This window comes from Fundulus heteroclitus, chromosome 14 (assembly GCF_011125445.2).
Source record: "Fundulus heteroclitus isolate FHET01 chromosome 14, MU-UCD_Fhet_4.1, whole genome shotgun sequence".
Lineage (NCBI taxonomy): Eukaryota > Metazoa > Chordata > Actinopteri > Cyprinodontiformes > Fundulidae > Fundulus > Fundulus heteroclitus.
In genome coordinates, this window is record NC_046374.1 from 7,003,770 (window position 1) to 7,030,088 (window position 26,319).

General features: G+C 41.3%; 1 protein-coding gene across 3 annotated transcripts; it reads right to left on the reverse strand.

The window, feature by feature from the left end:
• Positions 1-1,051: 1,051 nt before the first annotated feature.
• LOC105925562 (myotubularin-related protein 1) lies at positions 1,052-26,130 on the reverse strand. 3 transcript variants are annotated; one of them, XM_012861478.3, is made up of 19 exons: positions 25,888-26,130; positions 23,531-23,636; positions 19,474-19,497; positions 17,467-17,541; positions 14,041-14,128; positions 13,763-13,857; positions 13,531-13,653; positions 13,312-13,410; positions 9,355-9,438; positions 8,838-8,987; positions 7,687-7,875; positions 5,386-5,571; positions 4,879-5,037; positions 2,987-3,034; positions 2,806-2,898; positions 2,578-2,691; positions 2,235-2,278; positions 2,018-2,150; positions 1,052-1,353 (listed from the first exon to the last, which is right to left on the reverse strand). In XM_012861478.3, the coding sequence occupies exons 1-19, from the start codon at positions 25,929-25,931 to the stop codon at positions 1,189-1,191; spliced, it is 2,019 nt and encodes a 672-aa protein (XP_012716932.2). In that variant the 5' UTR covers positions 25,932-26,130; the 3' UTR covers positions 1,052-1,188. The 3 variants fall into 3 exon arrangements, with proteins under 3 accessions (XP_012716932.2, XP_012716933.2, XP_021171559.2); XM_012861479.3 differs by lacking the exon at positions 17,467-17,541 and having other exon boundaries at positions 25,888-26,129; XM_021315884.2 differs by lacking the exon at positions 25,888-26,130 and having other exon boundaries at positions 17,467-17,573.
• Positions 26,131-26,319: the final 189 nt, after the last annotated feature.

The window sequence follows — 26,319 nt, forward strand, 5'->3', positions numbered from 1 at the left end:
CACAAAGACGGACAGGGGGCAACAACCAGGCTCACACTCACACCTAGGGGCAGTTTAGAGAGACCGAATAACGTAGCAGGGATGTTTTTGGACCAGTGACATGCAGTGAGATTCATAACTGATGAGACTCTTGTGTCTCTGAGGCAGAAGTACAAATACATTAAGAGACCTTTGCTTTTAACTTCAGCAGTCTTGAGTTAGAGCCTTGTAGAGCAGATGGTGTTCCTTAGTTGTATTATTTTATATTTTGGCATTTACTGTTTTATACTTTTCGGCTGATGTACAAAAATAAAGGTAAATGTCATCACATAAAGCAGAATCCACCGAGGGTATGAATATGTGTTTGGTTTAACTGTGCAAGCATTGAACCACATCTTCTACAAAGACATCAGCCACACCCAACTAGATGTTGTAAATTTATTTTAACATATCCTGCAAGCCTTTCCTTTTTTATAAATTAAAGTCACGTCTACAATATGTATAGTGTTACGCTGATGTTTACTGCTATTCACATTTTTACTTCACATGAACGCTGTTGTTCCAGAGGGTCAGAAAAAGGCAAATTCATTCACTTTAGCTGGAAGATGTTGTGAAATATGAACGCCTCCAGTCATTTTTGTGTTGTTTTCTAAATAAAATTTATTAAGACTATCAATGCAGAAAGTTGTTTTTATTTTTCGTTCAGGTCAGAGAATTACAAAGTAGCTAATCATGGTAAATAGAAGAGGCATCAACACAATTAAGATTTCAAATAAAACGGTACTTATGAAGCAGTTGTATATGACAGCAACATATGATTGCCGACTTTCCGTTTCCCTCATAATTTCTGAAAATACTGCAGTGACAGAAAAAAAACATAAAGCTTTGTTCAGAGATGACGAAGATATGGTTAAAAGCTTAATTAAAATGAAAAAAAAAAACGACTGACTGTCAAGGAAAACAGACCTCGCTCTCTCTCACATACATACACACACACACACACATACACACATATATATATATATATATATATATATATATACATATACATATACATATATATATAGTTCTCACATAGTTTTTGTTACTTGACAATTAACATTGGTCAGGCTGGGAAAAAAAACTTTGAAACATATGATGAACAAAAGCAGCACTAGACCCAGTATTTCATTTGCTGGTTTAACACTGTGGAAGGGACACTTGAGAGTCCTAAAAAGCAGAGTGAAGTGGGGTTCCTGTGGGGCACGCGTGGGGGGTTGGATGTTCAGAGGAAGATGGGTAGCAGGAGGGCATCTGTACGTTCAGCTCGTCCACCCTTCTCTGGAGCTCTGCTCTAAGGAACAGTAAGTCCTTCAGCGTCTGATGCACTGGTGCCTGGAAAGCAGAACCATAGAGTGAACAACCTCAGTGGTCCACCATAAACTCACAGAAACTCATATTGAGTCCAGAAATTTGTTCAAAGGAGAAAAACAGGACAACACAATTAAAAAAAAGCTTGGAGAAAGTTTTTGGCTAATATATGAAACAGAAGCGAACACATTTAGATTAGATTTTTGGTTGTAAAATTATGCAAAAAGTTGTAGAATGAGTGACTGCTCCCGCATAAGACAACGTCAACCTGCACTGTTCGGTCTGCGCTGACCTGATGGTAACAAGGTGGTTAAAAGGGATGAAAGTTTCAAAGGTAGTCTAACTGGAACACTTTACAGTCAACATTTTCTGTTGATACAAAGCATTAAAACAAGTGAATAAGAGCAGCTTTTCTATTTATTCAGTGCATATAAAACAAAGGATCTTAGCAAAGACAACAGGCAAGAATAAAAACAGAAGCCAGGCGACAGCGTTCCCCTATAATACTGAGATTTATGCTATTTGCAAATGACTTCATAACCGACAAAGAAAATAAACAGCTTCCTTAAATCAACGTTTATTTTTGGTATCTGGAGAAACTAGAGAAAAAAACCTTTAGAATTCTTCTACGCATATCATATAAACATTTATTGCCAATCTGCTAAACTGAAACAAAGAGCCGCGTTACCTGTGGTCTCATGCAGGGGTTCCAGCGGGCGTAGTAGCTGGTCCACAGCTCGAGGTGTCTGGAGGACAGCAACGGATAGAGGACGTGGTTCTCATAGTCCACATAGAACGGGTTGGTGAACTCGTGGGGCTGGCTGGGGCAAGACATCGGGCGAACAACAGGTAAAGCTTTCGGTTACGAGCTACATGCAGTCATGTTTCAGTGGGCCGGATGTTACCTGTTGATGTAGGACCACAGGGACACCGTCTTGCTTTGAACCTCCTAAACAGGACAGAAGAACAATTCCAGCTTACACTTCAAATTAACTCATAGTTTCGGGACATTAAGAGCACAGAGAAGGTCCTTCAAATGTTGAGACGCTGGACTACCTATCACACTATCACTATTGGATACGTGGTATAAAAATATTTGGGCAAACTCTAGATAGCATCACTCAGACCGACTGCTTTGGTTGTAGAGCTGCCTTAGTTTTGTTTTCACAAGCATAATGAAACCCTTAGGTGGGGAGGATTCCCCGCTGGAACATTTAGTCTACTTTACAGTCTTCACCATGTGCCCACCTGGTCTACCCTCTCTCGCTCACTGTTACAGAGGAAGGTGCCAAAGAGGCAGCTGTAGAGATGGTCCAGGATGGTGACGAGGAACAGCTCGTTGAACTCAAAGGCAGTAGGGAACTGCAACGCATAAAAGATAGGACAATGCGTGGCACGTTAAAGTACAAAACCTTTCAGAATAATAGTCTCTGCTTCTGCAGTGTCATTAAAGGGTTCTATAGAAAATGCTCTGACCTGTCGGGTCATCTGCCAGACACAGTCGATAAACTGGACGAACAGGGGGGCGCGCTCGTCATTATCATGGCTCTCGCTGCCGTGTCCAACGCGCTGTGGAGCAGGAAGACGCCAAACCATGAACAGATAGATGGACATACAGCGGGAAAGTTTGATGAGAAAAGAAAAAGACAAATCTTACGGTAGCAAACTTGTGTCCGAAGCTAATCCACTCCTTTTCCAGCAGAACCTGAACAAACAAACAAAACATTCAACTAAATATTATAAATGTACACAACACTATTACAGGAGGAGTAAGTAGCAGGCTGCTGCTCTTTTGCCAACATAAAACACCAAATGCTGCGCTTTGTTTTGGGAACCTGGGAACTCTCATGTGATTGGCTCAGGGACCAGGAAGTTCGGCCGCAACAAGGTACTTCTGCACCGGATCTCTAATTTTGAAAGGTGAAGACGTTAAGGAGTTCAAATATTTCCAATGAAACAACATCTAGACTCATTTCATCCAAAGTCATTTATGTGAAGCGTTTGTTTCAGTTCATTTCAGGGTTCAACTAATAAACCAAAGATGTCCGTATTCTGTACAGTACAAGCATTCAGTACTTGTTAAGGGAGGTGTGAACGTCTGAGAGGAATCATGGTGCAGTGTGGCTGCATTTCACCATCTGCGCCTCCAGTTTCCCCCGCCTCCAAAAGGAGCGTACACAGGGGTCAGAGTCGGCGCGAGGTGCCGCACATTCTGACGTCAACTTTGCCTTTATAGGTCACAGCCTTTGCGTAGAAAAGATTTAATCTGGCAGATTAGCTTTGCTCAGCAAAGTCATAACTGCGTTGGTGTCTGGTTCTCTACTGAAAGGGTCAATTTGTAATTGTACAGGTTTGGGTGGTGACTAAGAGTTGTAGTTCAGGACCCAAGATGACTCCCAAGTCCAGGATTAAGAATTGTATGTGCTACTATCAATATGCATTTGCCATCACAATTAATAGAACTCTTCATTTTGCAACATGATCAGATATATGGGGAAATCATTGGGTTGAAGTTTTAGAGGTGTCAGGTAACACATAATGACACCCCCTTCAGACCTGCTCTATAAGTGTCATATGAATCATTAAAAAAGGGACATCACAGAAAACTATTGAGATTTTTTATAGATCGCTCTACTATAAGCATGTAAGGCTGTAAAACACATCTGCCGTGTTCATATCTAGGTTTCAAGATTGCCCCGAAACGTGACAGAGACTCAGATTTGAAACTGAAAAAAGAAACATGGCATTAGAAAGAAACTGCATCAAAATGAAGATCCAGAACATCTGTTTCAGACAGTCAGGGCTGCTTTTATCAAAGCAGAGGTATGTGCCGTAAAGACTGAGATGAGTAGCGTTTTCTAGGCTTCAATCTGACCACAGAGTGTGACTGCCTGCCAAAGAAAGCCTCCGCTGTGTATCTTCACTGATCATGAGCAGGAGAACAAAGCTAGCAGCAGTACTATGGTCATACAGGTCAGGCTTAGGGTTTAGGCTGAAACAAAAACCACTCTATCTCGTGTTGTGCTGATCTTGGGTAGAGACCATAGTGGCAGCCTGTCACACTGCTGACCAATGAACTAGGAATAGTAAGCAACTTTAGCCTGCCCCTCTCACTGTGCCTCTCTGGCTGTCTGCTGCTCCTGTGATTCGCTGCCGACCTGTCTTTGTGTCGGGCATATGGCTGCGCTGTGGGGGGGCGCCTGTGTCTGCCCAGGGCTGCTACAGCATGTAGGCAACTAGCGTCTTCATATGGTATGCTCTAAATGCTCCAACAGGACATGTGAGAAAGAAACGGGTGCAATCCCCTCTCCTCTGCAGCACCTGAAGGGTGTGTGTGTATAATCAAAGCAAACTACTTAGTGAATCAAGTACAAAGAAAAAGACAATAATAGGTGCAAAAGAGGGGCCAAGATCTATTAAGGTGTGCTAATGGCACACCTTAATAGATTTGAGCCTTGGTGTTTTACCGTCCTTGGGTTTCCCACCACGCAGATAGTCTGAGATCAAATTAATTTGTAAATAAGACGAATAAATGAGAGCAAGCGTCACCTGAAATCCTCGTAGCGTCCGGTAGTAGCTGTCCAGCATCAGCATGGAGAGAGACGTGAGCTGGACGGTTCTGTCCCAGCCACCACTGCAGTGAACCACTACGGATGTTTTTCCAGATTCCAGCTTATCAGCTATCTTCATTGCTCCTGATAATAACAGCTACATACAACAGGGACATGTATTGTATCCAAAATATATGATTTAGACATGAACATATTACAAAAGGTTATCTCCTTTTTTAGACTATAGCCCCAGTGGTTTCTCAGCTCCGGTCCTGGAAGTCCAGTGTCCAGATGTGTCCCTGGTCCAACACACCTGGATCAAATGACTTAACTACCTCCTCGGTATGCAGTCAAGCTCTCCAGAGTCCTGCTAATGACCCGATTGTTTGACTCAGGGGTGTTGAAGCAGAGAAACATATAAAAGTTGCAGGACACCGGACCTTCGAGGACCGAAATTGAGGACCACTCCTATAGCACATTATATTTAAGTTTATAATAGAGTTACCCGTATATAGTCCAGCCAGTGAGTCTGGTCAATAGCAGAAAGCCAGTGGGCGTCATCGATAATAGGATAAATGACGGCCATAATCTTCCTGAAAGACTCCCGGATCACGTGGATGGTGGGAATGTCCAGAAAAATCAGCTCAGTGTTGGGATAGAAACTTTTATTTTCATGGCCGCCCTCTTTTGCCTTCATGTTGTTAAGTTGAAAAGATGGAATAAATCAGAGAGGAGTCAAAAGGAAAGAAATATTACATTTACATACACCGTTTAAAGAGACACAGACACCTACTTTTGTCACTTTTTGACATTAAAATCAGGCTAAACTTTCCCTGTTTTCAGTAAATTAGTATTATTAAAATTATTTATACATGATAAATGCCAGAATTTTTACTTTATCCACATTCTAAAATCTACAAATGTTTCCTTGATATTTCAGTTCAAATGTCTTTTAGGCTTTATGGCTTGAAATAGGCATTTTGTCCCTCCGCTCTCTCTCTCTCTCTCTCTCTCTCTCTGGACCTTGAAAAATGTCTTCACAATGCCAATTGTCCACACAACGTTGGTCTACGGTCAAGTTTTGGTCCTCACAACAATACGCATAGTGCATGTGCACAAACAGGCACATGCACGTTGTTAAATGTGCATAGTGAGGACTGTGTCTAGTCTTTCATAGAGTTCGTTCATTTTCAAGCCTGTCTATGGCCTAAACCTAACCTAAACCTAATTGATGGCATAGTCCTAACCCTAACCCCTAGCCCAGAATAAAAGTGAGGACCAAAAAAATGTCCTCGCTTTACATGGAAATAAGCAAAAAGTATTCTGGCTTAGCCGCAAGTACAAGAAGGTGCAAAGTGTATACAAATATTTAAAATTTTCTTTATTCGTTTTTTTCACATGTTTTTTGCTAAGTTGCACCGACTGTGATGTAATGATCAGGAGGTTTTTGAAACGGCTCGTTTTTAGACACCACTAACTGTCAATAACCTTACTGTCGACAAACAACTGGGCCCTGTTGCAGAAAGAACGGCCGATCTACCCTGAGTAGTAAACAGCTACTCTGAGTAGTTCTACCCCACTCTGTCATACTCAGCGTTTTTTGGTTTATAAACAGGTGATATCAATCAGGTAACCAAGCTCAGCGTCCTATCAGCCCTGAGTTACGAGCATGAAAGAAGCCCTCATCTATGGAACGCAGATAACGCAGAAATCTTTAATAAAAGCATGTGGAGAATATTAAACGACTAACAAAAAGAAACAATGCTGTTGTTGCTGACAAAGAGAGTTAGCGGCAGATAATTGCTGAAAAAGTCAATGCTTGAATGATATGAGAGTTATTTGATGGAGAATTAAAGCTGTGTTCTCACAATACATTCATTCAACACAAAAAGGGGGTGGGGGCCGCATTGGTTACGAGTCTAGGTGAAACCAGAAAGGCATTGAAAGGACGTGGCAACAAATCATGATGATGTATGAAAATACTGTTTAATCAGGTATGGTTAAGTTGGAAGTTGTTCTTATGTTTAACCTTAACCAACTAAAGAATTGACTGGCTATAATCAATATGCAATTAATTCTGAGATGGTGAGTTATTGAAATAAATTCTGGTACCGAGCAGGGTTGTTTCAGGGAGTAATCTATTGTCATAATTTGACTCAGGGTGAAGGCTTTCTGATACGAAAAAGCCAGGGTATGCAGGAATTTACCACAGAAATTACTCCGGAAATCCACTAACCTTCCTTATGAAACAGGGGTGGGATTTTTGTAGCACTTGGACTGTTTCTAGAAGCAGTAGAGGCATAAATGGAAGTACAAAAACTAATTTTTCCCCCCAATAGGTCACTTTTAAATGCAACAGGGTTCTTTTAGGGACCATCAAAGAACCGTAATCCTGTAGAAAACTTGAGGCCAGAGCTGTGTGTGTATGTTCTTGTACTTGCAGCTGAGCGAGAACATTTTTGTTCATTTTACATAAAATGAGGACTTTGATGTAAAGTAAGGACTGAAAAAATGTCCTCACTTTTTCTTGGGCTAGGAGTTAGGTTAAGGACTAAAGTGTCAATTAAGTTTAGGGTGGGTTTAGGGTTAGTTTTATACTGGTAAGGGTTAGGTTAAGGGTCAGGGTTAGGCCATAGAAAGGGTGGAAAATGAATGGAAGTCAAGTCACGGTCATCCCTTTGTATTTTAAACGAGGATGTGTGTGCGTACGTGCATGCATGCGTGCATGCATGCGTGCATGCGTGTGTGCGCGCGCATACGTGTGTGTGTGTGTGTGTGTGTGTGTGTGTGTGTGTGTGAGACATACCTTGGTTGAGAGGGCTTCGCCCTTGGGCCGAGCGTCAAAGATGGTGAGCTTGTGGGACTGTGCATTGGCATCCATGATGGTTTGGAGGAAGCGTTCGTCCTCTTTGCAGCGACGGTCCTGAGGTCCGACTAATGGTTGGCTGCAGCGCATTATAGTTGCCTGAGACTCTGGGTGGATCCAGGACAAGACCTGCAGAAAGAGACATTAAAAAGGTTTTAACCACAACTTAAACAAATGAACAGGCATTAGGAACACTTTTGCATGTTGTTTGTTTCACTATTTTGGTATGTATTCACGCAGCAGAGCGTGGCGTGGCGCAGCTCAAAGGGAGAGCTCAGACGGCAACAGAACCCCGTCATTGGGCTTGTCTGTAAAGCTAATTACAGCTAGCGCTAGCTTATGTTGACCAGGCGACTTACAACTTCGCTGATGCAAGTTCACGAGCTTTGCTGACCTTCATGTGTTGCTTTCAAACATCCATGTTGTACTGTTAGCGTAGCGCGTAGCACCATTATGCTGACTGTACTTCGAATTACACAATTCTACACAGTTATGACATGCATTTCATACATACAGTAAATAGTACAGCTCTCTCAATCCGCGTCTGTGCAGATGATGTCAGCCTCCAGAACCCAACCCAGTTATGGTCAACGTTGGTTCTTCAAATAGATTTTAGTTTAACTCCAACGCAATATTGGCATTTTTCTAAACATTCCTAATTTCTAATTCAGCTTGAGGGTTTGAACAAATTCTAAATGTTTCTAATTTTCTAAGATGGAACAAACTTGTTGCAGTTTTGCTGTTTTATATCATATGTTTTATATATTTCAAATTTGGTCAAATGTCTTACTCAGGAAAACAAAGAAAAGGCATTTTGTATGCCATCAACTAGAATTGTTAGAAAGAGGTCGGAAATAAAAATTAAAATGTGTAATAATCATGACACAACTTTAACAATAATTATTTGTTTCTGCGTTTTTTTGTTGAATAACAATTTTATTAGCTTGCTTTTAAAACCTGCCTGACGCCTTGAAAACTGAAAAGAATCCTTTTACATGTTTCTGGATAAATCAGTGTTTTCCCAGCCGCTGTTACCAGGATCAGTGTCAGCTCCTGTAAAAATGGACGAGCATCAGTAAAACGGAACTGACCGGCAGGCGGCGCTTGGCTCTGAACGACGCCACCTGCTTGATGTCTTCCTCTGTCATGTTCTTGGGCAGTACCAGGATGGAGGGGTAGGTGTCACACAGCTCGTAGTGAAGGTTCATCCTACTGATGCTCCAGCTCTCATTTGGAAGACCCTGATGGAACATGTTCCAACGCGAGAAATAGAAAGGGATAAGAGGATGAAAGATACTTAATCTTCATGTTTAAGGTTTTACATAAGATGTGACAAAAATGATCTCTTCTTATTTGTTTTAAACACGTGCACCTGAGGGCATAATCATGGAGTCCCTTTTCTCACTAACTAATTGTTAGAACATACAGCAAACCCTTTCCTGTCACATCCTTCTTTTTCTAGTGAGAAAAATCAGTCTAATAGATATATAGTAATACTTTGCCAAACTGAAAACAAACTATAAAACTATTCACACCAACAGAGAAGTCTTACTGCAAAGGGGTAATATTGCATGTACTGCTGTGAGGCGGAGAGATTAGCGAGGTTACCTGTCGATTGTACTCTGCTGTCGGATCATAGACCTTCCAGCCGTCCACAGGGAACTGATCCTTATACTTGAAGGCGAATAAAGGCTGAGAAAGAATGAAATACGTTACAACGTTCGGTCCGTGGGGCACAAAACTCCAATGATGAACACATTCGCTGGGACCTAAACTAAATCAAAGAAGCACTGACAACAATCCTTCAGGTTTTTCTCTGTCAAATAGATTTTATTTGATGACATGTCATCAAGACATGTCATCATGTCTTGATGACATCAAAAGCTGGATGACTTTAAATTTCCTGCATTTAAATTCTGACAAGACAGAAGTTGTAATCTTTGGGCCAGAGTCTTCAAAAAATAAAGTTCTTAATCAATCACTTAATCTGGATGGCATTAACTTGGCCTCTGGTAATAAAGTTAAAAATCTTGGTGTTGTTTTCGACCAAGACATGTCATTTAAATCCCATATTAAACAGGTTTCCAGAGTTTCCTTTTTTCACCTCAGGAATATCGCCAAAATTAGAAACATTCTGTCCAGGGGTGATGCTGTAAAACTAGTCCATGCATTTGTTACTTCAAGGCTGGACTATTGTAATTCTTTACTATCAGGAAGTCCACAAAATGCAGTTCTAAGCCTTCAGCTGATCCAAAATGCTGCAGCAAGAGTTCTGATGAAAATCAACAAGAGGGATCATATTTCTCCAATTTAAGCCTCCCTTCATTGGCTTCCTGTTAAATCAAGAATAGAATTTTAAATTCTCCTTCTAACGTATAAAGCCCTTAATAATCAAGCTCCATCATATATCAGAGCTCTGATTACCCCGTATGTTCCTAACAGAGCACTTCGCTCTCAGACTGCAGGTCTGCTGGTGGTTCCTAGAGTCTCTAAAAGTAGAATGGGAGGCAGATCCTTTAGCTATCAGGCTCCTCTCCTGTGGAACCAACTCCCAGTTTTGGTCCGTGAGACAGACACCCTGTCTACTTTTAAGACTAGGCTTAAAACTTTCCTTTTTGACAAAGCTTATAGTTAGAGTGGCTCATGTTACCCTGAGCTACCTCTATAGTTATGCTGCTATAGGCTTAGGCTGCTGGAGGACATCAGGGCCTATATTTCTCCCTCTACTGATTTCTACTGTTCTTCAGTCTACTGTTCTCCAGTTTTGCATTGTATTACATTGAAATGACTGTCGTCATTTCAGCTTTTAACTTTTTGCTCTCTCTCTTTTTCTTCATAGTAGGTACACCTGGTCTGACGTTCTGTTAACTGTGACATCATCCAGAGAAGACGGCTCACCCGCTACTACCATCTAATGTAGAACAGATTACTAGATCAATGTTTGCTTCTGTGCTTTTTTGTTTCTCTTGTTGTGTCTCTGCTCTGTCTTCTGTAACCCCAGTCGGTCGAGGCAGATGACCGTTCATACTGAGCCCGGTTCTGCTGGAGGTTTTCTTTCCCGTTAATGGGGAGTTTTTCTTCCCACTGTCGCTTCATGCTTGCTCAGTATGAGGGATTGCAGCAAAGCCATGGACAATGCAGACGACTCTCCCTGTGGCTCTACGGTTCCCCAGGAGTGAATGCTGCTTGTCGGGACTTTGATGCAATCAACTGGTTTCCTTATATGGGACATTTTTGACCAATCTGTATAATCTGACCCAATCTGTATAATATGATTGAACTTGATTTTGTAAAGTGCCTTGAGATGACATGTTTCATGATTTGGCGCTATATAAATAAAATTGAATTGAATTGAATTGAAAATATGGAACTGCCAAAAATAAACTCTATTTAAAAAACAAAAGTTGAGCAGGTGCTCTGGACGGGTTCTTCTTTGTAGAAACATTTCGTCTATTCTCCAAAAGACTTCTTCAGATTGTAGATTGTAGAGTTACAGGTAAACTCAGCCTTATAAGCAGTACCTTTATATAGTGGATAAACAAGTTATACAGTGAAAATCAAAGCTGGTTGTTCACATGCAAAAGAGGACCATCAGTCTAACAACCAGAAGCTGAGTCATGCTCGCAATTACATCATTGTAAGAGGGGGACAAGTGGATCTGCAGCCTTCCACCCCTGTTTAATGACGAGCGGTTTCTCTTGACAAAAAAAAGGTCCATTTACTCCATAGGCTGGGTGACTTTTTTGTGCTTTTTTTTTCTTATCGTGCAAAGATTTTTCTTTCAATTAACTTTCCATATTTAGCTCAGGTATAAGCAGCCAGCTTCTGTCTCTCTCCACGATTCTCTTATTCCCCATCTTTCTTTCTTTCTTTTTATGTTTCTACGTCTCTGTCATCTATCTTTATACTTGGTTTATTATGAAAGACACCTGTCTCTCTTCTTTCCTGCTTCTTCAATGAATGAAAATCTCTTTAAAGGAGCAATAGGCGAAGGGGACATGGGTGCTGAGTGCTGGAGGGAAATAGAGAGAGGCGTGGCTTAATGCACATCTTGTTTTGGTTCTCAAGCCCCACCTAGTGGTGAAAAATCGCTCATCGCTCCTTTAAATGTAGATCTGCCAAAGTTTAGAATAATTTTGAGAGTGACTTTTCTCAGTGTTTATTTCATTATATTTGTTTTATATGATCAATTTATGACCTACTGTGCAGTTATCAAGTTCACCCCCAAAAATAAAACTAAAACAGAAGACCCTACGTCTGCAGTAGTGTCAAGTTGGTTTGTTTTCTCAGAGCCCGGGCTGGACGTGCGGCAGGTTCTAATCACAGTTGAAACGTTACTGGATAAGTAATAATTTTGAGCTCTTTTTATGTTTCTAATAAAAAAAAGGTCCGCTTGCCACATTCAGAATAACTTGATCCTGACAGGCGTCGATAGGTTTAAAAAGTGTTAAATATCACTCTTTTTAACTCTTCAAAGAAAAATTAGAAAGACTTATAGAATAAATGTTCTTGGGAGTAAAATATGTAGAAGGACAAATGTAGCATGTAGCATTTATATAAAATGTAGCTTGAGCTGAAGCACTCTAAGAAATGGGCTGGAGGTTTATTTGACTGTCAGAATTGGTGTTTCTGCACTGGTTGCATTATTATGCCCATTTTCCCCCTAGGTGCTCTAGCACAAGGGTGAGGTTCATCCATCCATCCATCCATCCATCCATCCATCCATCCATCCATCCATCCATCCATCCATCCATCCATCCATCCATCCATCCATCCATCCATCCACCCAACCATCCATCCATTTACCAACACATTTATCCCTTGTGGGGTGGTGAGTGGTGCTGGTGCCTATCTCCAGCTGTCAATGGTCGCCAGTCTGTTGCAGGGTGAGGTTCAATCAAACTGCATTTCACACCCCAGTTTTACAGTTTCACTTTTGTTACATTAAATCACTGTTCACATAAACAACATTGAATATTAGGTTATTGACTAACAATCTGGTCAACATAAACGTCTTTATTTAAAGCAAAATAATTTATTTCCTAATATTATTGTAGCAGAACACCTAAGCAGCAACTTGTTTTTTTTGGGCTTATTTGCTCAGTCAGTCCAAATGTTCTATTTTAGGAAAAAAGAAGTAGAAATAAAACTGTATTTTTTTCTGTCCAATTCAATGGTTAATCGTAAAAGTAATAGACCGATTAATTGATTATTAAAATAATCGTTAGTTGCAGCCCTAATTTATTGAAATCTCTATTATTGTATTTTTTTATTTGTGCATATATTTATTTTTTTATGAATTGTATTTTTTTGGGATGTCATATTATATGTAAGGCATCTTTATCTGTAAAAGGTGATGATTTCTATCAGCTGCATTCATAGACTTCCTGCCATACGTAACTTTGGGTCATATGATGTTTAAACAGTTTGAATGAGCAGTAAACTGACAATCAGACCCTCTTTACTACAGCAACACCCAATTTACCACAATAATGATTTTAATATTTTTTTAGCTGGGATACATGACTAAACCACATGGCATTTGATATCCAACATGTCACTAACCAGGCCTGAGGAGAGAGGGAACGCATGTTTGGTCAGCAAATCCACCATCTCTGGCTCGCTCTCCTCTGCTTTAAAGGGAAACCTGATACTCCTGATGTCCTGACCAGTGACAGGAAGAAAACAGTCAAATCAAGAAGATGGAAAACTTAAAATAAAAGCGAGTGTATATAATTTGAATAGGGAGTTCTAAGAGGAGAGCCGAGCATTAAAAGGTTTTACCTTACAGACCAGTTCAATTCCTTTGGCCTTATTTTCTTCTTGTTGATTTTCCTTTTTTGCTTCTCTGATGGTCTCCAGTTTGCTAATAGCTCCCAGGTTCACATCGAGAATAAAGGAAGAGCCCTGAATGATGACAGACATTAGTTTACTGCAAAGACACTGGAGAGAGTCCTGAAATGCAGAACACAGCACATTACGAGAAATAACAAGAACGAGAAAAAAGAACATTTACCTTTATCGAACTGGTAAAATAAAGCTTGTAGTCTGTGATGGTCAGAGTGCCAGTAAGCAGACCACTGAATGGACAGATATACATAATGTCTTCAACTAAACACAGGATTGAATCCACAAACGTACACAAACACAACAACAAGAGAGAGAAGTCAGGGAAAAGGGTGGTGATTTAAACTGGTTAGGTAACAAAGATAACAACAAGGCTGGATATCAGACTTCTGATACTGTGACCAAAATGAAGCTGGAAGTGTCACACGTTAAACAGGACGACGGTACCTGTGGTCTGAACAGTTTCTCCCGGCAGAAGAGGCACCTGGTTGTGTGAGAATTTGGCAAGCGCAGCGAATCCCAGAGTGGGACGATTCTGAAGAGAGAACAGAGCAGTCAGCACGACCTCAAGACCTGCACCTTCTAATCAAGCTCCACCATATATCAGAGCTCTGATTACCCCGTATGTTCCTAACAGAGCACTTCGCTCTCAGACTGCAGGTCTGCTGGTGGTTCCTAGAGTCTCTAAAAGTAGAATGGGAGGCAGATCCTTTAGCTATCAGGCTCCTCTCCTGTGGAACCAACTCCCAGTTTTGGTCCGTGAGGCAGACACCCTGTCTACTTTTAAGACTAATCTTAAAACTTTACTTTTTGACAAAGCTTATAGTTAGAGTAGCTTAGGTTACCCTGAGCTACGTCTATGGTTATGCTGCTATAGGTTTAGGCTGCTGAAGGACACTCTGCTGAGTTCTCCTACTGTTCGCCAAATTGCATTATTTGTTGTTATTTTAACTTTTAACTTTATGTTCTCTCTGCCTTTTTTCCCTTCATAGTAGGTACATCTTGTCTGGCGTTCTGTTAGCTGTGACATCATCCAGGGGAGACAGATGATCTGCCATGACCATATCACATAGAAAGGATTCCTGGATCAATGTGTGCTTCTGTTTATATTTGTGTGCTTCTGTTTATAGGTTTATATTGAGAGCAGAGAAAAAAAAAAAAAGATTGGGATCGGATTTCCCCAGAGGAGGTTGTGGTTTGGAGATATATGAATCTGTGACAATAGCATAAAACAAATCCAATGTCTTGTTTTCTCGGACAGAGCAGCTGACAAACTGGGTAAACATCGTCAGTGTTGAAGAGAGCAAGACATTATTTAAATCACCAGATATTGCCACAGATGTATTGGGATGTTGTGTTTGTATCCTGGCAATAACAGAACTGATGACCTCACATGCATTACGGGCAACAGCTGAGGGTGGACTGTAAACAGCAGCCAAAATAACACTGGTGAACTCTATTGGTAAATAATATGGACGGAAACTTACTGCTAAGAGTTCAATGTCTGGACTGCAGAGACGACACTTCACAGCAACATGTCTCGAGTGACACCATCTGCCATTCACAAGCACTGCTAATCCACCTCCTTTCCTTTTCCCGCTGCTCTTATAATCTTTGTCTGCTCGTATTGTCATGGAGCCAGGCAGAGACGTTGGAGTCAGGGATATAATCCTGCAGCCATGTCTTAGTAAAACACAATACACTGCATTCCATTTACTCCTTCTGAGTCCTTGTCAGGGCTTTAAGTTCACCCATCTTGTTAGCTAACAATCTCACGTTGCCCATTATGATGGTTGGAAGAGATGGTTTGAACTTTTTCCTTCTCTCTCTCCTCTTTTGCTCCTGCTCTGCATACTCCTCTGGAATTTGTGGGTTCAGTTGTGTTATAATTTCAGCTTTTCCAATGTCAATCAGCAGCTCCATGTTGTAAACCATCCTGTTGCTATGGATATGCATCATGACAAAATAGTAAAAGTATGAAAAATATTGCCAAAAATCAGTCCAACGACAAAGTATCCAGGACAAGAAGCAATGGTTGTCCGTCCGTCCATCCATCCACCCACCCATCCATCCGTTGTCTTCCGCTTATCCGGGGTCGGGTCGCGGGGGCAGCAGCTTCAGTAGGGAGGCCCAGACGTCCCTCTCCCCAGCCACTTGGGCCAGCTCCTCAGGAGGAATCCCAAGGCGTTCCCAGGCCAGCAGAGAGACATAGTCCCTCCAGCGTGTCCTGGGTCTCCCCCTGGGCCTCCTCCCGGTGGGACGTGCCCGGAACACCTCACCAGGGAGGCGTCCAGGAGGCATCCTGACCAGATGCCCGAGCCACCTCAACTGGCTCCTCTCGACGTGGAGGAGCAGCGGCTCTACTCTGAGTCCTCCCCGGATGACTGAGCACCTCACCCTATCTCTAAGGGAGAGCCCAGACACACTACGGAGAAAACTCATTTCAGCCGCTTGTATCCGGGATTTTGTTCTTTCGGTCATGATCAGATGAGGGTAGGAACGGTAAATCGAGAGCTTTGCCTTTTGGCTCAGCTCTCTCAACAGACCGGTACAGCAATGGTTGTTCAAAGAAGCACATTTTCCTCCAGAAAGACAGGAATAAAAGTTTGAAAAAAATAAAATAAATCTTAATAAAAAGTACAGAGCTACTCCAATGTGCTGCCACCCTGAGCGGTGAAATTCTAGAACCAGCCCTGATATTAATCATTGTTTAACATATCGGTATCAGTTCAATTAGTAAGACTGGGCCGATAATAACAACTGGTGTTTATTTTCCTCTTTTTCCATTTGTGTTTCAGTCAGAGGAGGGGATTGGTCATGTGGTATTTGTGTGGTCATGTGACAGTGATAGTAATGCAGCACAGGATTGTGGGATGTTAAACTGAAGCAGAGAAGTAATGTCAGCTTTGTGGTCATTTAGTCAAAGGGCTAGGGACATAGTTATAATATCGGCAAATATCGATTATCGGCCATAACAACAATATTAATATTAGACATCGACCTAAAGTTTCGGTGCATACAGATAGAGTTCTCAGACTGATCGGATCTTTGCTGGATGGAATTCACATTTATCAAACTCCCATTCCATGCAGCTGTAACAGGCCAGTATTACCATTTCCTAGGGTAACTAAACTTATGAGCTGCACACACATTACTATAAGCTTCATAACTGGATTAACACTTTTATGTTAACAGGGAGCATTTTGATTCAAAGTACAAATTACTTTTCAGTCCAAAACCCTAAGAGTAAATCAGTAAAATAAGTTGGTGAGGAGCCCTGGATTAAAAAAAGGATTTGTTCATTCTAATTACGAGTATCTTCATTTTAATAACTAGTCAGCTCGGTTTCAGATTGATTATTTTATTGTGTCAGCTCCTCTGCTGCCATGTTTCTTCCGCTGAAAGAGACTCCTTAATAATATCCCTGTTATGGTCTTTCAGCTCAAGCAGCTTTTCTTCTCAATTCTTAAATAATGTGTCATGGAAGTGGAGTCCATACGTTCAGCAAGTCACCACACAGTTACATCCCTTTAATCAACATCAACTGATGATTTGTGAATAACATATGCAATATAAAAGGACCTTATTTCTGTCATGCTGCTGAGGGTGTGATGGGTGTAAACTGATAGGACACAAATCAAGGTTTAATTTTTTTTTTTTTTACATTTTGGGGCAGGCTGACACAAAGCATAGAACAAAAAGTAAGTCTCTGGTGAGCTCCAAACGGTTCCATATAACACAGAACACCAAATGAAGATGGGACACGGACAAAATTAGCTAAATGAAAGAAGCAAGCCAGGACAATGATCCCAAGTGAGAGAGAGAGAGAGAGAGAGAGAGAGAGCAGGATCAGGAAGAGCACAGAACACTTGCCAAAGCGTTAGCAGGAAAGTTCAAATCATATTCTTCATGGCAATAAAGCCCCTCATCATCCTCATCATCTGATCTCTGCAGAAAACGGAGAAGAAGGAGAAAGATTGCTGTAAGAAAAGATTTAGCAGTAAAGAAAAGAGTCATTGCAGAGTTGTGATGAGACATGAGGTCATTTATTAACTCTTAGCTATGTTTTATATTTTATTCCCCCTTATATCATAGAGTTGGTCCCCACGCACCACACCACTACTGTCTCAAATGTCTGCTTAGAACAATGGACAAAGCCACAGAGATTCTTGATGCAGCTCATTTATAGTAGCTACCAACGATCCATTGCATTTAGTTGCGTTCTGTTATTTTGCTGCCGTCACTTCTTGTTTCAACCTGTCCTGGAAGGGTTGGCCCTCACTGCCTACCTTTCTCCTCGTGTTCATGTTCAGCACTTTGAATTGTCCTGTTACTGAAATGTACTAAACAAATAAACTTGCCCTGTCTTGCCTCCTGTTTACAGTATTTAGAACATGATTTAGTGAATATATTTGAAGGGAAAGATTTAACCTTATTCAGAGTGTTAATATATATAGGGTGTCAATATAAATATAGTATATTTTTGAATAGCATCAGCTAAAATCTATTATCCTGTCTAATTTTAAGATTTTACAAATAAATGGATTTTTTCCAGGAGTAAAAAGCTTCTTAAGACTTCAACAAACAAAGTCAGAGCCACATTTTAACAAAACTTTGTTGATGTAAATAGAAAGCTGATCAATGTAACTGCACGATTTCAGCTGTTGGAATAAAATTTTCACACAGACTGAAGCAAAACAACAACTTTCCAAGCTGGTTTTTATGAACCAACACACGTTTCAACTGAATGGGAGATTTACCTGATGAATACCTACTTTTTAGCACTGCTAAGCTGTATATAATGTTTGGATGAGAGTAAAAGGCCTACATGCCTAGAGTCTAAAGTCCCAGTCAGCCCCTCACTTATGCATCTAGAATCAAATAAATCCTAGACAGGACACTGGGGAAAAAAAAAAAAAAAGAATCAAATAAATCCTGCATGTTTGCTACAGTTCTAAGCATTGTAAGACAACAATACTTAAGAACTAGATAAACAGGGTTTAATGTAGTTAAAAAAATTGTCTCTTTTAGAAAAAAATATTTTAAATATCTAGTTGACAAAGTCTGTGAGCAGATTATGATTCTATGGAAAGAACACATGCTTGTAAGAACAAAAAAAAACAAAAACAAACAATAGACTAAGATGTCATAGGAACAGAACATACCAGTTGGAAGTTTGCTCCACAGTCCAATCTGGTACCAACTGGTACCAGAACCACTTCCCATCATGCCAGCAAAACTATTTTGCATTGAGATTTAAATTTTTAAGGACTTGTATTGGTAGAAATATGTCAGACAATAATAACAAAAATGAGAAATATTAGGATTGAACAGGGAAAATATGGCTAAAAAGCTTTAGAGAGCATGTAGGTTTGTGTTTATGGGCCGCTCTTGGGACCCAAAGAGAGAAAGAAATCTTTATTGCAATAAAATTTGTCTTTTGCATTTAACCCATCACCCTTAGGGAGCAGTGTGCAGCTTTACAGGATCAATGTGGGGCTAAGGGTGTGAGGAACCCATGGTGGCAGTCTGTGGGGTTTCACCGGGTACCTGCAGCCTTCTCAGAATGCAGGTGAGCTGCTCTAGCCTGGCTAGCTTAGTGCTTTGGCAATACACAGTTTTTAAGAAGCACAACAGCACTTTATTTACTCTGGCTGCATGCTAGGAATAGTTTACATACTGGATTCAAAAGAGTTCAAAGGCAAAGAAAGCGTTACAAAGCCTAAACAGACACGAGCAAAGCAGAGACACATGGTTCTTATCTGCAGCATTGCAGAGGTTCTGGCAAAGAGAGAAGGCAGAGTGAGCTTTTGAATTTCAGTTGTGACCCAAGGAAGGCATCTCCAGTTACTGTGTGGACTATCAGAGAAGAGTGCTTACCCAGGTGCTCAGCCTTCTGGAGACCTGCAGGTAAAACAGACCAAAACACACACATGAACACAAATGCTGGAGTCCAGGTAAGAACGCATGGTCACTATCCAAGCGTCTGGTAAGCATTTGCTTTCTTCTTCTGCTTCTTGAAAGATACCGACAGATATTACCTGACAAACTACTGAGCTATTCATCTGCATGTTAGGGCAGAAACACGAGACAGGAAATGATGACTGGCTTCTGTCAGACAGACCCTTGTAGGGTCAAATGTGGAAGTGGAGCCCTGCGGGGGCATCATGGTGTTGGTTTATAATAAAGAAATTAGAAATGGATCAATGAACACTAACATGGTTGCATTTTCTAAGCTGGAAATAGTGATAAGAATGACATTTCTTTCGATACCCAACACAGACGATAGGAACTAGAACTAAACAGGGTCTATGTGTGGCTGTGTATCTGTATGCTTGCTACTTGGCGTGTTTAGGAGATTTTCTGGTACTTAATTTCTCAAAAGGTCTTATGTGGACCAAAGTCCACCTTCTGCAGCAGACCACCATTCATAGAGTGAGGGGTTAGGGGTAGAGCTTGGTGCAAATTCTTGGGATATGATGAGGATTAGGAATATAATGGGAAGGTGTAGGCTATAATGTAGGGTTAGGCACTATTAGAGTTATGATTGGTAGAGTAAATGACTGGCCGTCAAACATAAAAGTCCTGCTTTAGTTAGAAATACAAGCTACCAGTGACACAATAACAAAGCACAAGCATCTTATAATCAAGGTCTCCCATAACTTTTACAATGCAGTTGCTCAGGTGAGGAGCAGGTATTTCATGTCTGGCCCTGCTCTCAGGTAAGTACAGTCATTCTTCCTGCCCTCCTCAGTGTCTCCCTCACTGCCCTTTTCTTCTGGTTCCTGCTTGGGGAAATTCTGAAGATTCTGCCAATGCACTTCCCTGTCCCTGACTGAGCCGCAGCTTAGCCGTCTCCATCCACAGATCAACAGCTGGCTGTGTGTGAAATGTCTTTGTGGTCCTCTTTGACAGATGGGTTTGGATCAGGGCTGGCACGTGAAAGAGATCTGCGCTTAGTTTTTATAATGCTGAGATGTAAGAATCTCCTCTAACAGGCTGCGTTGATGAAAGGAAGAGTAAGAGACGGTTCAACAACCTTGATGACGTTTGAGTAAATAAGTAAGATGTTTGCTTATTTTAATGATTTCGACCAGGTCATAAATAAAGGAGGCCTACGAGCGTATCCCTGCTTGTTTTAAGTGCCTCCATTGTGTCGTAGTGGTGTATTTGTGCTCAGGCCTAGTTGAAGGATAAACACTAAAAAAGATAAAGTCATATCTGATCTCAAACGTGATTGAGCCTCTGACTAAGTTTATCTTATCTATACCAGCATTAGTAATAGAAAGGGTGGGACTTCCATACTGCCCTTCATCATTGTGCAGGAGTGTGACCTCCTTACGTTCAACTTGTCAGTTATTCTCTCTAAAACATAACAGATGTCCTCTTCAAAATGCTGCCAAAGTAAAACACTAGAAACATTCCGTACAGACGCTGTTGATCACCATCATCACTGGTGGACAGATGCCTTTGAATGGTAGATAATACTCTTGATAGTTTTAACAGTATCCTATGCCTCCATGCAGACCATCTGATGATATGAAACTTAGCCAGTTTCACCAAGGCGACCCGTTCCCTTCGCAGAAATCTACTTCAGCACAACCCTGCGCTTTGCTCTAGTGCACTAGTAGCTGCTATAGCAGACTGAGCGACCTTCTGTTTAATAGATCTGAATATATCAGATTAAGGAAAGTTCCACCCTTTGAGTCAAGACTGAGTAAAGCTTGAGTCTATTTAGGTGGGGCAAATATGCAGGAGTCATGTCTTCTTTAAAAGTGGCTTCAGCTATGGTAATCCCCCTCTCCAGATCTGTTTGCCAAAATGAGCTGTTTCTTGTATGAATCATGTTGGGTAATAAACCCTCTGATTAAAAGCTTTTTAGGCTTCCCACACCACGCCAGTGATGGGAGCTAAAGAGAAGTCTGTCTTTTTATAAAGATTAATACGATCTCTTAAGTTGTGAAAAAAACTGGACTCAAGCAAAAGAGTTCATCCTCCACCCAGGGGATCTGGGGGAGCCTCTGAATGGATATAGATGCAGGGATATGGGGGCATGTTCAGTAGGTAAAGTAGGTACGTCTCAGTAGGTACATCTCAAATAGTATTGTGTAAAGGTGCTATACTTTTACACAAGCTATATACTTTTTTGCCAGTTATTTCAGAAAGTGAATTTTATAGAAGTGCATTACACAGAGAAAACATTTCAAGCTTTTATTTATTTCTTCGAATGTTGATGATTATGACTTACAGCTAAGGAAAACCCAAAGAAAATTAGAATACCATATTAAACCAATCCCAAAAAGATGTATTTTGCACAAACGTCAGGCTTCAGAAACGTAGAGTCCATTTCTATGAACTCAATATTTGGCTGGGCCTCCTCTTGCATGAACTACTGCATCAATCCAGCGTGGCATGGAGGCGGTCAGCCTGAGGTTCTGCTGAGGTGTTCAGGAAGCACAGATTGATTTGGTAGCAGCCTTCAGGTAATCTGCCTAGTTGGGTCTGGTGTTTCTCATCTTTCTCTTGACAACAGCACATGGATTCTCTGTGGGGTTCAGTTCAGGTGAATGTGCTGGCCAATCAAGAACAGGAACACCATTGTTATTGAAGCAGCTTTTGGTACCTTTGGCAGTGTGGTCAGGTGCCAGGAGGAAAATAAAATTAGTATCTCCATAAAGTTTGTCAGCAGAGGGGAGCATGAAGTGCTCTAGAGTTTCCTGCTAGATGGCTGCATTGACTGTGGACTTCAGGAAACCCAGTGGACCAGAACCAGCAGATGACATGGTGACTCAAACCATCACCGACTGTTGAAATTTCTGACTGGACTTCAACTAATGTGGATTCTGGGCTTCTCCTCTTTTCCTCCAGACTCTCCAGTCTGGAGGAAGAGAGCCAGCAGTCCAGCCAGCAGTCTTCCCTATGACTGTGTCGCCTACAGACCCAGAGTGAGAGACTGTTTAAAGAATCAGGAAACCGTTGCAGACGTTTTCAGTTGAATAGCTGATCAGGGTGTGACACCATGAGTTTCCAATAATTGCTTAACTTTTTCACAGTATTCTCATTTCCTGATACACTGAATCTGGGGTTTTCCTTAACTATAGCCATAATCATCAAAATTACAAGAAAAAAGGCTTGTAATATATCACTCTATGTGTGATGACTCTATGAGTTTCACTTTCTGAGATGACTTGCACTTTTATGCAATTATCAGTGTTTTTGAGATATGCCTGTATATCACCAGTTGACCAGGAAACTGTTGAGAGCAGAGTAAAATTTGGCATTGGAAAGAAATCCAACCTTGAAAAAGCATTGTGAGGGGAAGAATGTCTAATCTCTAGACGGGTTTAATGTTCTCCAAATGTCTCCTTCACGCATAGAAAAACAGCATCCAGTCTAGTGTGGCGCTGGGAAGGAGTGCTTTGATCCAATTTATTATCCCTAACCAAATAACCCACATTCACTCTGGTATTTATTTTTACTTTTTATTCTTGGCGTTTCTTTAGAACTAACTTTAGATTAGACTAGCTTGTTCTTATTTCAATAATATTAATTCTGTGTAACTCTGTCTGTGTCTTTGCCACTGTCACACCCGGATTTCCCCATTGAGGGACAATAAAGGAATTAGTTAATTTTCAATACATTTTTATTTCTTACTTTTGTCAGTTTTACGTTATTTTAGTGACTATAGTGGGACTTTCTTCCATTAACAGAGGGGTACCAACAATTTTGTCCATGACTGTATATGTAGCAGCAGGATATATTGTGGGTCAATAAAGGAATTTCTTATCTTACCTCTAGTTACTACAAATAAGCCTATGCTTTCAAAAAAAATGTCATGGAAATGTCCTATATAGTAACAAGTATTTAGCATTTGTCTTAGTATCTGTATCAAGCATGAAATTTTTAGACTGTGACAACCCTGATGTGTGATAATTACCTTGGTATCCCTGTTCAGAACATCTGGTTGGACAGTTCTTGAGATCTGACTGGATAAGGTGGCTGCGATTAGCTGCTTGCACCACTCCACATGAGAACCTGCAGAACTAAAGACATGGCAGGAGAGAGTGTGCAGACTCAGTTAGATTAACTTTTATTTATAAAGCTCCAATTCACAATACATGTCATCTCAAGGCTCTTTACAAAGTCAAAGTCAATCAAATCACACAGATTGGTCAAAAAGTTTCCTCTCTAAGGAAACCCAGTAGATTGCAACAAGTCTTGAAAAGCAGCATTCACTCCTCCTGAAAGAGCGTAGAGCCACAGTGGACAGTCGTCTGCATTGTTGATGGGTTTGCAGCAATCCCTCATACTGAGCATGCATGAAGCGACAGTGGAGAGGAAAACTCCCCTTTAACAGGGAGGAAAACCTCCAGCAGAACCAGAACCAGGCTCAGTATGAACGGTCATCTGCCTCGACCGACTGAGGGTTAGAGAAGACAGAGCAGAGACACAAAACCACAGAAACACACATTGATCCAGGTGTACCTACTATGAATAGAAAAACGACAGAGAGAACATAAAGTGAAAAGTTGTAAATAACAACAAACAATGAAAATTGGAGAACAGTAGGAGAACTCAGCAGAGTAAGAGAAATAGCCCTGATGTCCTCCAGTAGCCTAAGCCTATAGCAGCATGACTATAGAGGTAGCTCAGGATAACCTAAGCCACTGTAACTCCAAGCTTTGTCAAAAAAGAAAGTTTTAAGCCTAGTCTTAAAAGTAGACAGGGTGTCTGCCTCACGGACCAAAACTGGGAGTTGGTTTTACAGGAGAGGAGCCTGATAGCTAAAGGATCTGCCTCCCATTCTACTTTTAGAGACTCTAGGAACCACCAGCAGACCTGCAGTCTGAGAGCGAAGTGCTCTGTTAGGAAGATCTGGAGCAATCTCACACACAGTTATTTTCCTAGTTGTGTTTTTAATTGACATCTTACACTTTTTCAAACAAAATCACAATGGTGATTGATAATTGTATTAAATGGTTTAACCAAACTCCCTCTGTTATCGTTACTGCTTCCCATGATTCAAAGGCCAATCAATTCTTCAGAAAACTGAAAACCAACCTGGAGTCTGTACCTCCATTATAAACAAAAAAGTTTTTCTCGACCAAGCATGTCCATTTTAACCTGATTCTCACCAGATGGAGCCGTGTGGAGCTCTGTGGAACGAAATCCAGTTGGCAAGAGTCAGGTTATGCCCATGGACAAAGGAAGACATAAAGAAACAGCAGGATGGTGGAGCAAAGCGGGAATGGAGGGAAAACGAATAGTCAAGTATCAAGTCATGCAATGACAGCCTAATATATACAACTGTGCAGACAGAAATTCATTCTGACTTTTAATTTGATGTCACTGTTCTCTTTATTACACATAATTGAACATTGTAGATAGTGCTGCACACAATTCTCCTCTATTACACTCTTAAATTGAACATTGCCAATGTTTCCTGATTTTTAATAATTTTCCAAGTGTATAGCAACTTTAGAATCCCACTTTAATCTGATTGTTTTTTTAGCCAGTGAGCTGACGGCAGGTGGGGCTGCACTGGTCACCTTGCTTTAATGAATGACAATATGTCAACAATGTTTTTTTTAATGAATACCAGTGTTTCTATACAGGGTTTCTACTTTACAGGCCAAATATCAAACCCATTGAATCTAAGTGTTGAGTAAGCACCCTGCTTACTCAACCATCTGAATTCCCACATCACAGCTCCACTCATATTCAGCCATGTCCTTCACTAAAATGTGTCTTCATAGAAAAATCATCAGTAATAAAGCCGTGTCTTTTTTTCACGTCGAAACTGGGCCGATTTGGCCCTCAACTACGTTTCTAATTGGCCAGAGAGACATCTGACTTGTAGCGCAAAGTGTCACGTTGTGCTGCATTCAAGTGCGCTCAGTACAAATGCGCTTTAGAAATGTATTCAGGCAAAATGCGCCTTAAGTTAATATGTTTGTTCTATTCTGCGCTTCCCATCGGAGTCAGTGCATTTACTTTATAATGCCAGGTGACACCTCAGGCCTGCCGCCGAGATCCTGCGAACTAATGGATGGCCCTGGTCGGGATTCGAACCCAAGATCTTTTTGCTCCACCAGCTCCACCATGTAGCCTTGTTTATATATATTCGGTGACTTTTATTTCATCTTCGTCGATTTTTAATCCAAACAGAACAGGTTAAAAAAATCAACAGTGAAATGTTCAGCACCCAATCAGCGATCTAAAGGTGCCTTTTAGCGAACCACTGGACCGGACCCCAGCTGTAGCCGGGATTCCGTGTATCTTAGCCTGGCTCACCTGTCCGCAGCATCCGAACCGGACGGGCTCTCTTTTTTCTCCATCTGCCCCACAGATCCCTCACAGCTCAACGAGATGCGGACAGCCCTCTCTCTGGCGGCGAGGCGGCGATCAAGCTCAGTTCGACTCGGTTCGGTTTCACTTTACCCCCCCTGTGTTGTCTGGTAGTCGGAGCTCTGCGGTTTCCTCGGTCTCCAGCATCTCTTCCTCTCGGCGGCTCCGCCTACTTCATGCAGCGGAGCGGCGCTGATCTGTGCAGGAGGCCAGAGATGGTGGCAGCAGCTGCTACCCCAGTCAGTTACAGGAAGCTTCGCGGAGAATGTCGCTGCTCTATTTGCTGAATGTGTCGTCAAGTCAGCAGGAAGTAAATCAGGCGGCCAGAAGCTGCAGGGTGGTGAACCGAGAGGCCTGCATTGGAGGAAGCAGTGATCA